The sequence below is a fragment of the Phacochoerus africanus genome, chromosome 12 (assembly GCF_016906955.1).
Source record: "Phacochoerus africanus isolate WHEZ1 chromosome 12, ROS_Pafr_v1, whole genome shotgun sequence".
Lineage (NCBI taxonomy): Eukaryota > Metazoa > Chordata > Mammalia > Artiodactyla > Suidae > Phacochoerus > Phacochoerus africanus.
The window spans coordinates 61,034,371-61,051,155 of NC_062555.1; the positions used below are offsets into that span (position 1 = coordinate 61,034,371).

General features: G+C 36.2%; 1 protein-coding gene across 1 annotated transcript in view; it reads left to right on the forward strand.

Moving 5' to 3' along the window:
* CCDC7 (coiled-coil domain containing 7) overlaps positions 1-16,785 on the forward strand; it is a 177,120-nt gene that overhangs the window by 13,483 nt on the left and 146,852 nt on the right. Inside the window, 1 exon segment of the mRNA XM_047754647.1 lies at positions 5,599-5,682. Within this exon segment, the coding sequence (XP_047610603.1) occupies positions 5,599-5,682 (84 nt within the window).

Below are 16,785 nucleotides of genomic sequence, written 5' to 3' on the forward strand. Positions count from 1 at the left end.
TTGATTGTGTCATCTTCAGTTTATTTTATCAGCATCTTAGAGCTTTCAGAGGACAGGTCTTTTGCCTCCTTAGGTGGGTTTTTTCCTATGTACTTTATTCTTTTTGATGCTCTGATAAATGGAATTGTTTCCTAATTTCTCTTTCTGATGTTTTGTAGTTAGTGTATAGAAATGCAGTGGATTTCTGTATAAAAATTTTATATCTTACAACTTTATTGAATTCATCCATGAGCTCTAGTAGTTTTCCGGTAGTGTCTTTAGGATTTTTTATGTGTAGAATAATGTTATCTGCAGACAGCAACAGTTTTACTTTTTTTTTCCAATTTAGATTCCTTTCCTTTTTCTACTCTGATTGCTGTGGCTAAGAATTCCAAAACTGTGTTGAATAGAAGTGGCAGGTGGGCATTCTTATATTGTTCTTGATCTTGGAGGAAATTTAGCTTTTCACTTGTGAATATAATCTTAGCCAAGGGTTTGTCATATATGGCTTATATTACATTGAGGTTTGTTCTTGTTCCATCTGTGCCCACTTTTAAAGAGTTTTTATCATAAATGGATGTTGAATTGTATCAAAAGCTTTTTCTGCATCTTTTGAGATGATCACTTGATTTTTATTCTTCAATTAGTTAATGTGGTGTATCAAACTAATTGATTTATGGATACTGAGCTTTCATCCTTGGAATAAATCCTACTTCATCACAGTGTATGATCTTTTTAATGCGTTGTTGGAGTTGGTTTGCTAGCATTTTGTTGAGGATTTTTGCATCTACAATCTCCAGTGATATTGGCCTGTAGTGTTGTTTTTTGTGTAATATCTTTGTCTGATTTTGATATCAGGGTGATGGTGGCCTCATAGAATGAGTTTTGGAGTGTTCCTTCCTCTGCAACTTTTAAGAATAGTTTCAGAAGGATAGGTGTTAATTCTTCTCTAAACGTTTAGTAGAATTCACTTGTGAAGCCATCTGGTGGTGGACTTTGGTCTGCTAGGAATTTTTAAATTACCATTTCATTTTCAGTACCGGTAATTTAACTGTTCATTTTTTCTATTTTTTCCTGGTTCAGTCTTGGGAGGTTATACCTTTCCAAGGATTTGTTAATTTCTTCTAGGTCATCCATTTTATTGGTGTATAGCTGCTTATAGTAGTCTCTTATGATCCTTTGTATTTTTGTAGTGTCATTTGTTTCTTCTTTTTCACTTCTGATTTTATTGATTTGGGCCCTCTTTTTTTTCTTAATGAGTCTGACTAAAGGTTTATCAGTTTTCTTTACCTTTTCAAAGAACCAACTTTTTGTTTCATTTGTCTTTTCTGTTGTTTTTTAGTCTTTATTTCATTTATTTCTGCTCTGATCTTTACGATTTCTTTTCTTCTGGTAACTTTGGGTTTTGTTTGTTCTTTCTTAGGTTGCTATAGGCATAAAGTTAGGTTGGTTATTTGAGACTTTTCTTACTTCCTCAGGTAAACTTGAATCACTATAAACTTTCTTCTTAGAACAACTTTTGCTGCATCCCATAGGTTTTGGATCATGGTGTTTTCATTTGTCTCTACTATCTTTTTTTTATTTACTCTTTGATTCCTTCAGTTTAGCCTCCATCTCTTTGTGTTTTTTGTAGTTTCCTTTCTAATAGTTGATTTCTAGCCTCATAGTTGGAAATGATCCTTGATATTATTTAAGTTATATTAAATTTATCAAAGTTGGTTTTGTGGACCAGAATGTTCCATGTGCAGTTGAAAAGAATGTGTATTCTGCTGCTTTGGGGTGAAATGCTCTGTAAGTATAAATTAAGTTCATCTGGTCTACTACGTCTTGTAAGTCCTGTGTTTTCCTTATGCATTTTCTGTCTAGATGACCTGTCCATTGATGTAAATGTGGTGTTAAAGTCCAGCACTGTTATTTTGTTATTTTCAATTTATCCTTTTATATCTGTTAACATTCACCTTATATATTGAGGTGCTCCTATGTTGGGTGCATGTATATTTACAATTGTTATACTTTCTTCTTGGGTTGATTCTTTTGTCATTAGGTAGTGTCCTTTGTCTCTCATAACAGATATATTTTAAAGTCTACTTTGTTGTATATAAGTATTGCTACTCTGGCTTTCTTTTGATTTATTTCCATTTGTGTGGATTACCTTTTTCCATTACCTCATTTTCAGTGTCTCTAGGTCTAAAGTGAGTTTCTAGTAGGCAGCATGTCTACAGATCCTGTTTTTGTATTCCTTTAGCCAGTCCCTGTCTTTTGGTTGGAGAATTTAATCTGTTTACATTTATATATGTTCCTATTGCCTTTATGTTAATTGTTTTGGATTTGTTTTTGTAGGGTTTTTTTTTTTCCCTTTCTTTGTTTTCTTCTCTTGTGTTTGGAGGACCATCTTTAGTGTTAATGTTTGAATTCCTTTTTTGTGTGTGTATATTATCTAATATAACTTTTTTTTTGCAATTACCATGAAGTTTTTGTATAGTTCTCTCTCCCCCTCTTTCTGTGTGTGGTGTGTGTGTGGGTATATATATATATACACACATATATATAGGTATATATATATAGGTATATATGTGTATATATATGTATATATGTGTTTGTGTATATATACATATATATGTATATATGTGTACATATATATGCATGCTTGTTTTAAGGATATGATTTTTGTGATTTTGGTATGCTTCTGAGAGGAGGTGACCTAGGGTCCTTCTACTCTGCCATCTTGTCTGCTCTCCTCAGCTGGTTTTCCCTCTGTATTTTGTTTGTCAATGGCAGTGCTGCTTTTTTTTTTTTTTGTCTTTTGTCTGTTGTTGTTGTTGTTGCTATTTCTTGGGCCGCTCCCGCGGCATATGGAGATTCCCAGGCTAGGGTTTGAATCAGAGCTGTAGCCACCGGCCTACGCCAGAGCCACAGCAACGCGGGATCCGAGCCGCGTCTGCAACCTACACCACAGCTCACGGCAACGCCGGATCGTTAACCCACTGAGCAAGGGCAGGGACCGAACCCGCAACCTCATGGTTCCTAGTTGGATTCGTTAACCACTGCGCCACGACAGGAACTCCAGTGCTGCTTTTTGATTGCACACATTAGCCCAAGCCCTCTCCTCCACCACACCCCCTCTAGGTATGGATATAGCCTTGGTTATTCGCTCATCTACAAAGAGTTCGTACTGTGGAATTCACTTCATTATGTGTTCTTTGTGTTCTCTCCATTTTGCTATCAAGGAAAGCATGATAGATATTTACTTTATATATTTTTTCTTTTGGGGATCTTAACACTAGGGTGAAGGCCTCTCATGTCTTTTTTTTTTTTTTGTCTTTTTTGTCTTTGTTGTTGTTGCTATTTCTTGGGCTGCTCCCGTGGCATATGGAGGTTCCCAGGCTAGGGGTCTAATTGGAGCTGTAGCCACCGGCCTACGCCAGAGCCACAGCAACGCGGGATCTGAGCCACGTCTGCAACCTACACCACAGCTCACGGCAACGCCAGATCGTTAACCCACTGAGCAAGGGCAGGGACCTAACCCACAACCTCATGGTTCCTAGTCGGATTCGTTAACCACTGCGCCATGACGGGAACTCCTCATGTCTTTTTATATCCTAATCATAAGTGACACTTTTTCTTTTTTCTTTTTTTTTTTTTGCTTTTTAGGGCTGCACTTGCAGTATATGGAAGTTCCCAGGCTAGGGATTGAATGGCAGATACAGCTGTCACCCCAGCCACAGCAAAAGCAGATCCAAGCCACATCTGTGACCTGTACCACAGCCCATAGCAAAGCTTGATTCTTAACCTACTGAGTGGGGCTAGGGATTGAACCTATGTCCTCATGGATATCAGTTGGGTTCGTTACCACCGAGCCACAATGAGAACTCCCTTGCCACTCTTTTAAGAATCTTTTTTTTCCTCTTTTTATGGCTATACCTGTGGCATATGGAAGTTCTTGGGCCAGGAGTCGAATATGAGCTGCAGCTGCAGCCTACACCACAGCCATGACAACACCAGATCTGAGCCACATCTTCAGCCTACGCTGCAGCTTTTGGTAATACCGGAACCTTAACCTACTGAGCTAGGTCAGGGATCAAACCTGCATCCTCACAGAGACAATGTTGGGTCCTTAACCTGCTGAGCCACAATGGGAACTCCCTCTTTTAAGGATTTTTTAGCATGCTCCCCAATAATTTCTTTTTGTTTCATTGGTCTTATTGGGATGGATGACTACCCTGGAAAGGTAGCCATTAAGGAGGCTGGGAAATTTTACTCTTATTATCAATATGATTATCTGTGCACATTACCCTTCCCAACATATTAAGAAAGAAATGAAGGATCAATATAGGATAAGCAACTAATAGTCTCTATTATAAAGATATTCTGGTTGTCTCATAATACTACTGTTATAATTTTTGAGGATTTTGATATCTATGTAGAAGATCTTTCCAAATATCTGGCATTATAATTTGTTGAGTTTTTTCCCTGAATGATCTTGTCTTCTTTCCTGCCTCATCCAGTAACTGACAAGGTGATATCCTCTCTCTTTGTCATAGCCGTTAACTAACTTTTCCATAATTTAAATTTTCAGTCATCTTAGTCTTTGGCCTCTATCTCCTATATTTCCTATTCAGTCTGTCTATCCAAAGTCCTTTGAATGCATTGGTAACACTAATCCATTGGTCATACTGCTTTTTACCGTCCAAAATCTCGTGTTCTTTCTTTTCTTGCTTAAATTTCATGGTCTACTATTATTTTTGCTCCTTTGCATATGTACTTACCTCTCTTGCCCTGCCCTGCTTTATTGATATTATTTTGTTACACTGTAACCATGCTCAAATTGATTTTCATCTTCTATTTGTGACACCTGAATGTGGGGAGAAGAAAATCCCAAAGTATGCTAATGGTATTACTTTATATTTATTATTGGTAACTCCAGTTAATTTATTTTCCCACTTTCCTGAATGACTAGTTTCCCTGCCTCTCCTATATGATTATAGGTATTTGCCATGATAAAAATGTGTGAACCTTTGTATTTTGAATGTAATGTTGAGGGAACATATGAGAATTCTAATTATATGTGAGCATCTGAGATTTGTTTATCTTGGATCAAGTCTCTGATTTACAAATCATTATTAAAAGAGATTCAGTCCTTGTAACATTTTAATACATAATTTTTCCCCTCAGAATTTTCTATTGTTCATTAAGTGAAGGTGAAAGACTACACCTCTTGGCAATTATATATGTAACCAGAAGTCATAATTAGCATTCATTTTTAACACAGAGTTATTATAAGGTATATTCAGGAATATGCTTTTTCTTTGCTACCCCTAAATTTTCAGGAGTCTAAGGCTTGGATGCTTGATTTTCTGCAACTTTATAGAGGAGAGACATAGCTGGGTATGCCATTAATGGGCCATTCCCTGGAATGTACTTTCTTTCATACTTTCTTTCTGTGAGAATTTGCTAGTAGAGCATTTGGGGCATAGATTCTTCTCTTAAACATTTGAAGGGATGCAAATTTCATACACAAAACTGTTTTCAAAAACAGTTAAATATACTTAAATATAGATGGATATGTATATTGATTCTTAAATAAGAGTAACTTTCTTTTTTTATTGCTTTTTTCATAAGGTTGGGGATGAGCTGAACGGATTCTTGGTATGTTGTTCACAATCTGCAGCTCAGTTAGAAGAAGCAGCTAAGGAAGAATATAATGTATGTATTCTATGCAAACTGCCAAGTATAAGATTTACTTAATATTTAATTACTAGTCACCAATAATAATGCTTAGTAATAAAACATTAACCAATAATATTAGTACTAATTAAATTACTATTAGCTATTAACAACCATTTTAGTAATGACATTTAAATTTATATTGGTTATTTGATCTTGAATATGATAATCTAGTCAGCAATATTTGTCTAGATAATAGTGTCTTAAGTAGTTGTTTGAAAGAATTATTTACTTATTTTATTTTTTTGCCTTTTTTTTTTAGGGGACCACACACACAGCACATGCAAGTTCCCAGGCTAGGAGTCTAATTACAGCTATAGCTGCTGGCCTACGCCATGGCCACAGCAATGCCAGATCCGAGCCATTTCTGTGAACTACACTACCACAGCCCATGACAATGCCAAATCCTTAACCCACTGAGTAAGGCCAGGGATCTAACCCACATCCTCATGGTTCCTAGTCGGATTCATTTCCATTGTGCCGTGACCGGAAGTCCCTTATTTTATTTTTAACATAGGGATTTATATCTGTGAATTTTCCTTTAAGTGCAGTTGATTGGGTCATTAGTGTTTTCATATGTGATATTTATATTTTACTACGTTTTTAAATAAATACATTTACATTATAGAAGTTGTATGTTATAATTAATGAAAATTTAAAAATAAAGATATGCAAAACAAGAAAATAAAAATTGACATATTCCTATTTCCCTAACTAACTGTTGTTAACACATTTTTGTTTACTTTCCTGTTTTTCCATAGTTATACATGTTATTTTAAAATTAAAGAATGTTGGAGTGCCTGTCATGGTGCAGTGGTTAACGAATCCAACTAGGAACCATGAGATTGTGGGTTTGATCTCTGGCCTTGCTCAGTGGGTTAAGGATCTGGCATTGCTGTGAGCTGTGGTGTAGGTTACAGGCGCAGCTCAGATCTGGCATTGCTGTAGCTCTGGTGTAGGCTGGTGGCTACAGCTCTGATTCGACCCCTAGCCTGGAAACTTCCATATGCCAAGGGACTGGCCCTAGAAAAGGCAAAAAGCCAAAAAAAAATGTCATATATATTATTTGGTAATGCATTTTCTCAATTTTGTGTTTTGAGAAATAAAATTTATTGCAATTTAGCTGATTAAGAAGGTATTATCGTGGAACATTTGAAAAAAGTGTTAAAAGTACATAGGAAATTAATTATGTACAATGTTACTCTAATAATAAGCAGCAATAACATATAGTATATTTTCTAGTGTTTTGCTCTAAATACACACACACACATACACAACCACATGTACATTTTTATTCACATTTTCTAGTTTATAACTTGTAAAATAAACATAAATATACTATCTTAAGCATTTTTTAATTATACGTTTCAGTGGTATTAAGTACGTTTATATTGTATAACCATTACTACCCTCCATTATAAAATTCTTCATCTTGCAAAACTGAAACTGTATGTATTAAATAATAACTCCCTTTGACTTCCCTTCCACCCCTCTGGTCTGTGATAATCACCATTCTACTCTGTTGCTCTGAGGTTTTGGTTTTGGCTTTGGTTCCACAAATATTTTGTTCATTTTGATTCTGCATATAAGTGGGATCATGTGATATTTTTCTTTCTGTGTCTGGCTTGTTTTACTTACATTAATCTCTTACAAATTCTTCATTGTTGTCGCAAACAAGTGGAATTCATTCATTTTTATGGTTGGATAATATTCCATTTTGTATGTGTATCACAGTTTCTTTATTTGACAATTGATAGACACTTAATATCTTGGCTATTGTGAATAATGCTGCAAAAACATGAGAGTACAGATATCTTTTTGAGATATTGATTTTGTTTCCTTTGTATATATACCTAAAAGTGGTTGCTAGATCATGTGGAATTTTATTTTATTTTATTTTATTTTATTTTATTTTTGTCTTTTTTCTATTTCTTTGGGCCGCTTCTGCGGCATATGGAGGTTCCCAGGCTAGGGGTTGAATCGGAGCTGTAGCCACCGGCCTACGCCAGAGCCACAGCAACGCGGGATCCGAGCCGCGTCTGCAACCTACACCACAGCTCACGGCAACGCCGGATCATTAACCCACTGAGCAAGGGCAGGGACCGAACCCGCAACCTCATGGTTCCTAGTCGGATTCGTTAACCACTGCGCCACAATGGGAACTCCAGAATTTTATATTTTTAATTATTTTAAGAACCTACATACTATTTCCCATAGAGGCTATAACCAATTTATATTCCCACAAAAAATGCTTGAGGGTTCCCTCTCACCACATACTTGTCAGTTCTTGTCTTCTCTTGTCTGATAATACCTATTTTAATTAAGTCGGCAATGTTATCTCATGTGATTTTTATTTCCATTTCCCTGATAATTAGTTATGTTGAGCACCTTTCATGTACCTGTTGGTCCTTTGTATGTCATCTTTCGAAAAATATTTATTCTTTCTTTTTAAATTTTTTATTACTCAAATGAATTTATCACATCTGTAGTTGTATAATGATCTTAACAATCTGATTTCACAGGATTTCATCCCACATCCCAGGCACATCCCCCCACCCCCCAAACTGTCTCCTCCAGAGACCATAAGTTTTTCAATGTCTGTGAGTCAGCATCTGTTCTGGAAAGAAGTTCCGTCTGTCCTTCTTTCAGATTTCACATGTCAGTGGAAGCATTGGATGTTGGTGTCTCATTGTATGGCTGACTTCACTTAGCATGATAGTTTCTAGGTCCATCCATGTTGCTAAAAATGCTGGTATTTCGTTCCTTTTGATGGCTGAGTAATATTTCATTGTATATATGTAACACATCTTCTGGATCCACTCCTCTGTCGATGGACATTCAGGTTGTTTCCATGTCTTGGCTATTGTAAATAGTGCTGCAATGAACATCGGAGTACATGTGTCTTTGAGAGTCGTGGTTTTCCCTGGGTAGATGCCCAGGAGTAGGATTGCTGGATCAAATGGCAGTTCTATGTTTAGTTATCTGAGGCATCTCCATACTGTTTTCCATAGTGGTTGCACCAATTTACAATTCCACCAACAGTGTACTAGTGTTCCTTTTTCTCCACACCCTCTCCAGCACTCATTGTTTGCAGACTATTGGATGATGGCCATTCTGGCTGGTGTAAGGTGGTACCTCAGAGTGGTTTTGATTTGCATTTCTCTAATAATGAGTGATGCTGAACACCTTTTCATGTGTTTCTCGGCCATCTGTATGTCTTCTTTGGAGAACTGTCTGTTTAGATCTTCTGCCCATTTTCTGATGGGGTTGTTTGTTTTTTTGGTATGGAGCTGCAGAAGGTGTTTATAAATTCTGGAGGTGAATCCCTTGTCAGTCGATTAACTTGCAAAGATTTTCTCCCATTCTGTGGGTTGTCTTTTTGTGTTGTTTAGGGTTTCCTTTGCTGTGCAGAAACTTTGAAGTTTGATTAGGTCCCATTTGTTTATTTTTCTTTTTATTGTCAATACTCTGATAGGAGGATCTGAGAAGATGTTGCTGTTGTTTATGTCAGAGAGTGTTTGGCCTATGTTTTCCTCTAGGAGTTTTATAGTGTCTGGTCTTAGAGTTTATTTTTGTGTATGGTGTTAGGGAGTGTTCTAATTTCATTCTTTTCCATGTGGCTGTCCAGTTTTCCCAGCACCACTTATTGAACAGGCTGTCTTTTCTCCACTGTATATTCTTGCCTCCTTTGTCATAGATTAGTTGGCTGCAGGTGCGTGGGTTTAATTCGGGGCTTTCTATCCTGTTCCACTGATCTATATGTCTGTCTTTGTGACAGTACCAAGCAGTTTTGACGACTGTTGCTTTGTAGTAGAGTCTGAAGTCCGGGAGCCTGATTCCTCCAGCTCCATTTTTCTTTTTCAGGATGTCTTTGGCTATTCTGGGTCTTTTGTGCTTCCAAACAAACTTTAAAATATTTTGTTGGAGTTTTGTGAAAAGTGTCCTTGGTAATTTGATAGGGATTGCATTGACTCTGTATATTGCCTTGGGTAGCATAGTCATCTTGATAATATTAACTCTTCCAATCCACAAGCATGGTATATCTTTCATCTATTTGTGTCATCTTTGATTTCTTTCATCAGTGGCTTGTAGTTTTCAGAGCATAGGTCTTTTGTCTCCATAGGTAGGTTTACTCCTAGGTATTTTATTCTTTTGGAAGCGATGGTAAACGGGATTGCTTCCCTAATTTCTCTTCCTGCTCTTTCATTGTTAGTGTATAGAAATGCCACTGATTTCTGTGTATTAATTTTGTATCCCGTGACTTTGTCAAATTCATGGATGAGCTCTAACAGTTTTCTGGTAGAGTCTTTAGGATTCTCGAGGTATAGTGTCATGGCATCTGCAAATAGTGATAGTTTTACTTCTTCCTTTCCAATTCAGATCCCTTTTATCTCTTTCACTTCTCTGATTGCTGTGGCTAGGTCTTCCAAAACTATGTTGAAGAGTAGTGGCGAGAGCAGACATCCTTGTCTTGTTCATGATCTCAGCGGGAGTTCTTCCAGCTTTTCACCATTGAGAATGGTGTTAGCTGTGGGTTGTCATATATGGCCTTTATTATGTTGAGGTAGGTCCCCTCTGTGCCGACTTTCTGAAGGGTTTTTATCAGAAATGGGTGTTGGATTTTGTCAAAGGCTTTTTCCGCGTCTCTTGAGAGGATCATAGGGTTTTTATTCTTCAGTGTGTTAATGTGGTGTATCACACTGATGGATTTGTGGATATTGAAGAACCCTTGCATCCCTGGGATAAATCCCACTTGATCATGATGGCCAATCCTTTTAATGTATTGTTGGATTTGGTTTGCTAGTATTTTGTTGAGGATTTTTGCATCTATGTTCATCAGTGAAATTGGCCTGTAGTTTTCTTTTTTTTGTGGAATCTTTGTCTGGTTTTGGTATCAGGGTGATGGCGGCCTCATAGAATGAGTTTGGGAGTATCCCTTCCTCCGCAGTTTTTTGAAATAGTTTCAGAAGGAGAGGTGTTAGCTCTTCTCTAAGTGTTTGATAGAATTCGCCTGTGAAGCCGTCTGGTCCTGGACTTTTGTTTGTTGCAAGTTTTTTAATCACAGTTCCAATTTGAGTTCTTGCGATGGGTCCATTCATCTTTCTATTTCATCTTGGTTTCGTCTTGGAAGATTGTACTTTTCTAAGAATTTGTCCATTTCTTCTAGGTTTTCCGTTTTATTGGCGTATAGTTGCATATAGTAGTCTCTTATGATCCTTTGTATTTCTGTGACGTCCGTTGTTACTTCTCCTTTTTCATTTCTAATTTTATTGATTTGAATCCTCTCTCTCTTTTTCTTGATAAGTCTGGCTAAGGGTTTATCAATTTTGTTGATGTTTTCAAAGAACCAGCTTTTTGTTTCATTGATCTTTTCTATGGTTTTCTTTGTTTCTATTTCATTGATTTCTGCTCCGATCTTTAGGATTTCTTTCCTTCTACTGACTTTAGGTCTTGTCTGTTCTTCTCTCTCGAGCTGCTTTAGATGTAAAGTTAGGTTGTTTATTTGAGCTTTTTCTTGTTTCCTGAGGTGGGCTTTTATTGCTATAAACATTCCTCTTTGAACTGCTTTTGCTGCATCCCATAGGTTTTGGAGTGTCCTATCTTCGTTGTCGTTTGCTTCTAGGTATTTTTTAATTTCCTCTTTGATTTCTTCAGTGATCCATTGGTTGTTTAGTAGCATGTTGTTGGTCTCTAAGTGTTTGTGTTTTTTGCCGTGTATTTCTTGTTGTTGATTTCCAGTCGTATAGCATTGTGGTCAGAAAAGATGCTTGATATGATTTCAATTTTCTTAAAGTTACCGAGGTTGGATTTGTAGCCCAGGATGTGATCAATCTTAGAGAATGTTTCATGTGCACTTGAGAAAAATGTTTACTCTGTTCCTTTGGATGGAATGTTCTATAAATGTCTATTAAGTCCATCTGGTTTAATGCTTCATTCAGGGCCCGTGTTTCCTTATTGATTTTCTGTCTGGATGATCTGTCCATTGCTGTGAGTGGGGTGTTAAAGTCCCCCCCCTATGACTGTGTTATTGTCGATTTGTCCTTTTAAGGTTGTTAGCAGGTGCCTTACATATTGTGCTGAGCCTATGTTGGGTGTGTAGATATTTAAAATTGGTATATCTTCTTCTTGGATTTATCCTTTGGTCATTATGTAATGACCTTCTTTGTCCCTTAAAATATTCTTCATTTTAAAGTGTATTTTGTCTGTTATGAGTATAGCTACTCCAGCTTTCTTTTGATCCCTGTTTGCATGAAATATGTTCTTCCATCCTCTCACTTGCAATTTGTATGTGTCCCTAGAAGTGAAGTGAGTCTCTTGAAGACAGCATATACATGGGTCTTGTTTTTGTATCCATTCAGCCAGTCTGTGTCTTTTGGTTGGGGCGTTGAGTCCATTAACATTTAAGGTAATTATTGATATGTATGTTCTTATTGCCATTTTATTAATTGCTTTGGATTTGTTTTTGCTACTCTTTTTTTCTTTCCTTCTTCTCTTGTTCTTTTCTGCCTAGAGAAGTTCCTTTAGTATTTGTTGTAAGGCTGGTTTAGTGTTGCTGAATTCTGTCAGCTTTTGTTTATCTGTGAAGGTTTTGATTTCTCCTTCAAATCTGAATGAGAGCCTTGCTGGGTGGGGTAATCTTGGTTGGAGGTTTTTTCCTTTCATCACGTTAAGTATATCATGCCACTCCGTTCTGGCCTGCAGAGTTTCTGTTGAAAAATCTGCCGATAACGTTATTGGGGTTCCCTTGTATGTTACTTGTTTCTTTTCCCTTGCTGCTTTCAGGATTTTCTCTTTGTCTTTAATTTTTGTCATTTTGATTAGTATGTGTCTTGGGGTGCTCCTCCTTGAGTTTTTTTATATGGTACTCGTTGTTCTTCCTGGATTTGAGTGAGTGGTTCCTTCCCCATGTTAGGGAAGTTTTCGGCTATTATCTCTTGGAATATTTTTTCTGTCTCCTCACAACAAACCACGTTCACCCCTGTTTTCCCTGGATATCTTCCAAGAACTGCAGTCAGGTTTGACCCAGATTCCCTTGGAGACCTCACTCTGCCCTGGGACCCAGTGCACATGAAAGTCCGTGTGCGCCTTTTAAGAATGGGGTCTCTCTTTCCCCCAGTCCCTTGGAGTTCCTGCGCACAAGCCCCACTGACCTTCAATGCCAGATGCTCCAGGGGCTCTTTCTCCCAGTGCCAGATCCCTGTACATGAGGGTTTGATGTGGGGCTCAGAACTCTCACTCCTGTAGGTGAGTCTCTGTGAACCAGTTAGTTTTCAGTCTGTGGAGCTTCCCACCCAGGAGGTTTGGGGTTGTTTATATTGTGAAATTGCCCCTCCTACCTCTTGATGTGGCCTCCTCTTTTTCTTCTGGAGTAGGGTATCTTTTTTAAGGTTTCTTGTCCATTTGGGTGAAGATTGCTCAGGCTTTAGTTGTGAATTTTGTTGTTTTTAGGAGAGAAGTTGAGCTCCAGTCCTTCTATTCCACCATCTTAATCCTGTCTCTCAGCTGACTTTTAAAGTGTCGATTTCGTGCCAGGCAACCTTACTGAATTTGTTTATTCTACCTGTTTTTTTTTTTCCCTGTGGATTCTTTAGGTATTTCTGTATAAAAGATTATATCATGCAGAAATAAATTTTCTTATTTTCCAATTTGTATGGCTTATGATTTATTTTCCTTTCTAGTTTCTCTATCTAGAACTTTCAGTACTATGCTGAACAGTGGTAGGCAGTCTTGCCTTGTCCTTGATCTTAGAGGAAAAGTTATCAGTCTTTCCCCATTAAAATGAAGTCAGTAGGTCAGTTCTTACATGGATTTTTATGTTGCATTTGTTTCTATTCTCAGCTTATGGAGTGTTATTATCATAAAGGAGTTTTACATTTTTTTCAGATGCTTTTTTTCTTCTATTGAGGTGATTTCATTTTTGTCCATTTTGTTTTTGTGGTATGTTACATTATTACTTATTATTTCATACATTATGCTTGTGTTCCAGGTATAAATCCTACTTGTATGATCCTTTTAATATGCTTTTGAATTCTGTTTAATAGTGTTTTGTTTAGGATTATTTCAGCAACATTATCCAGGGATATTGGTCTGTAGTTTCTTTTTCCTGTGTCCTTGTCTGGTTTTGGTATCAGGTTCTCATATCCATCAGGTGATGCTGGAGTCGCTTTGGGAGTGCTCCCTCTTTTTTGAGTCTTTGGAAGAATTTGAGAAGGTTTGGTGTTAATTATTTTTTCTATGTTTGGTAGAATTCTCCAACAGAACTGTCTGGTTTTTTTTTTTTTTTTTTTGCTTGTTGTTGATGTGAGTTTTTTGTCTGTTGCTTCAGTTTCCTCACTAGTTATATAGTTTTGTTCAGATTTTTAGATTTTTTCTTGGTTTGGCCTTGGTAGGTCCTATTTTTCTAGAAATTTATCTATTACTTCTAGGTTATCCAGTATTATGGCATATGATTGTTCATGGTGGTCTGTTACAATCTTTTATCTGTCATTGGACATCACTATAATATCTTCTCTCTCACTTCTAATTTTAGCTATTTGTCTTCTCTGTCTTTTCCATGCTTAATCTAGCCAACAGCTTGTCACTTTTGTTAATCTTTACAAAAAAACAACTCTTGGTTTCATTAGTTTTTTTTTCTGCATTCTATTTCATTTAACTCTGTTCTAACATTTATTATTTCCTTCCTTCTGGCCATTTCAGGTTCAGTTTGTGCTTTTTGTTGTTGTTTTTCCTTCAGGTGTAAGGTTAGCTTATTGTTATGAGAAATTCTTTTTTAATGTAAACATTTACTACTACAAACTTTCTCATTGTATAGATTTATTTTTATTGTATTTTGTTTTTTTTGTCTTTTTGCTACTTCTTGGGCCGCTCCTGCGGCATATGGAGGTTCCCAGGCTAGGGGTCAAATCGGAGCTGTAGCCACCAGCCTATGCCAGAGCCACAGCAACTCGGGATCCAAGCTGCATCTGCAACCTACACCACAGCTCTCGGCAATGCCGGATCATTAACCCACTGAGAAAGGGCAGGGACCAAACCCACAACCTCATGGTTCCTAGTCAGATTCGTTAACCACTGCGCCACAACGGGAACTCCTCATTGTATAGTTTTTGATGAATCCTATAAGTTTTGGTATTTTGTGTTTGCATTTTCATTTATTTGTCTCAGATATTTTCTAAATTCTTTTGTGATTTTTTTTTTATTTGACCCAGGGTTGTTTAAGAGCAAGTTGTTTAATTTTCATGTATTTATTGATTTTCCTCTGTTCTTTCTGCTGTTTATTTCTAGTTTTGTTTCACTGTGTTCAAGAAGATATTTTATATGTTTTTCATACTCTTTAAATATGTTAAATCTTGTTCTGTGTTGTAACATGTGGTCTATCTTGGAGAATGTTTCATGTGTGCTTGAGAGGAACATGTATTTTTCTGTTGCTGGATGAAGTGTTCTTTATATGTTATGTGTTTTTAGTTTATAATATTGTTCAAGTCCTCCATTTTCTTATTGATATTCTCTCTGAATAATCTAGCTATAACTAAAAGTGGGGCATTGAAATCTGTTGTTACTATGTTGCTTTCTATATCTCCCTTCAGTTTCCTTAGTGATTGGTTCATATATTTGTGTGCTCTGATGTTAAGTGCACACATAATGATAATTTTTATTTCTTCAATTTGAATTGTCCCTTTTATCAATGTGATTCTTTGTCTTTTTAAATAGTTTTTTTGTCTTAAACTTTATTTTGTCTGATGTAATATTGGCTATTATTGCTTTCTTTAGGTTCCTGTTTGCATAGATTATCTTCTTTCAGCCTTTCCCTTTTAGCTATGTGAGTCCTGAGATGTAAAGTTGGTCTCTTCTAGGCAGGTATTTTTGGATTTTTTTAAAAAAATAAGTTCATCTAATCTCTATCCTTTAATTGGTACATTTAATTCATTTATATTTCATACAATAACTTATGGGGAAAGACACACTGTTACCATTTTGTTAATTGTTTTCTGTGTGTCTGGTATTTCTGTTCCTCTTTTTCTCTCTTGTTGTCTTTTATGTTTTGTTGATTTTTGTAATAACATTTTGATTCCTTTCTCATTTACCATTATGTATATTCTATAGATATTTCTTTTGTGGTTACCATTGCAATTACATAAAACTTCTTCAAGTTATAACAGTCTCTTTAAATTAATTACACTTAAGTTCAGTACCAGGTAAAAACTCTAGTATTTTACATCCTTACCTCCTCCTGCTTTGTTACTAATGATACAGTTATATCTTTTTATATTGACTTTCCATTAATGCAAATTTATACTTTTTACACTTTTTAAATAAATTTTGTACCATATATATATGTGATTCAATCACTTGTTTTACAATACTCCAGGAGTCTATATATTTTTTAATATTTACCTTGACCTGGTAATTTTGTATTTCACATGATTTTGTATTGTTTATTGTCCTTTCTCTTCAGTGTGTAGGAAGCTTCAGCATTTTTTGTAGGGAAGGTATAGTGGTAATGAACTCCCTCAACAATATTTTATCTGCAACAGTCCTAGTTTTATCCTCATTTTTGAAGGAGAATTTTGGAAGATACAGTATTCATGGCAGTTTTTTCTTTCAGTACTTTGAATATATCATCTTATTACCTTCTAGTATGAAAATTTTCTGGTTAGAAATCTGTGATGATCTGTTAGGAACTTCCTTGAATGTAATGAGTCATTTTTCTCTTGCTCTTTTCTAGATCCTCTCTTCATTGTGACTTTTTAGTTTGTGATGTATCTTTGTGTAGATTTCTTTAGTTACTTATCTGGAGTTGTTTAAGTTATTTTAATTTGTATGTCTGAACACCTCAGATTTGGGAAACTTTCAGTTGTTATTCTTCATATGTTCTCTTTCCCTTTCTTTGTTCTTGTATTCCCATAATGTTTATGTTGTTCTTCATGCTATCCCATAAATACTTTAGATTATCTTCATTTTCTTCATACTATTTTCCCTTTTAAAAAATTTTTTTATAGTTGATTTACATTGTTCTGGAAATTTCTGCTATACAGAAACGTAACGCAGACATACACCTATAAACACTCTTTTTCTCATATTATC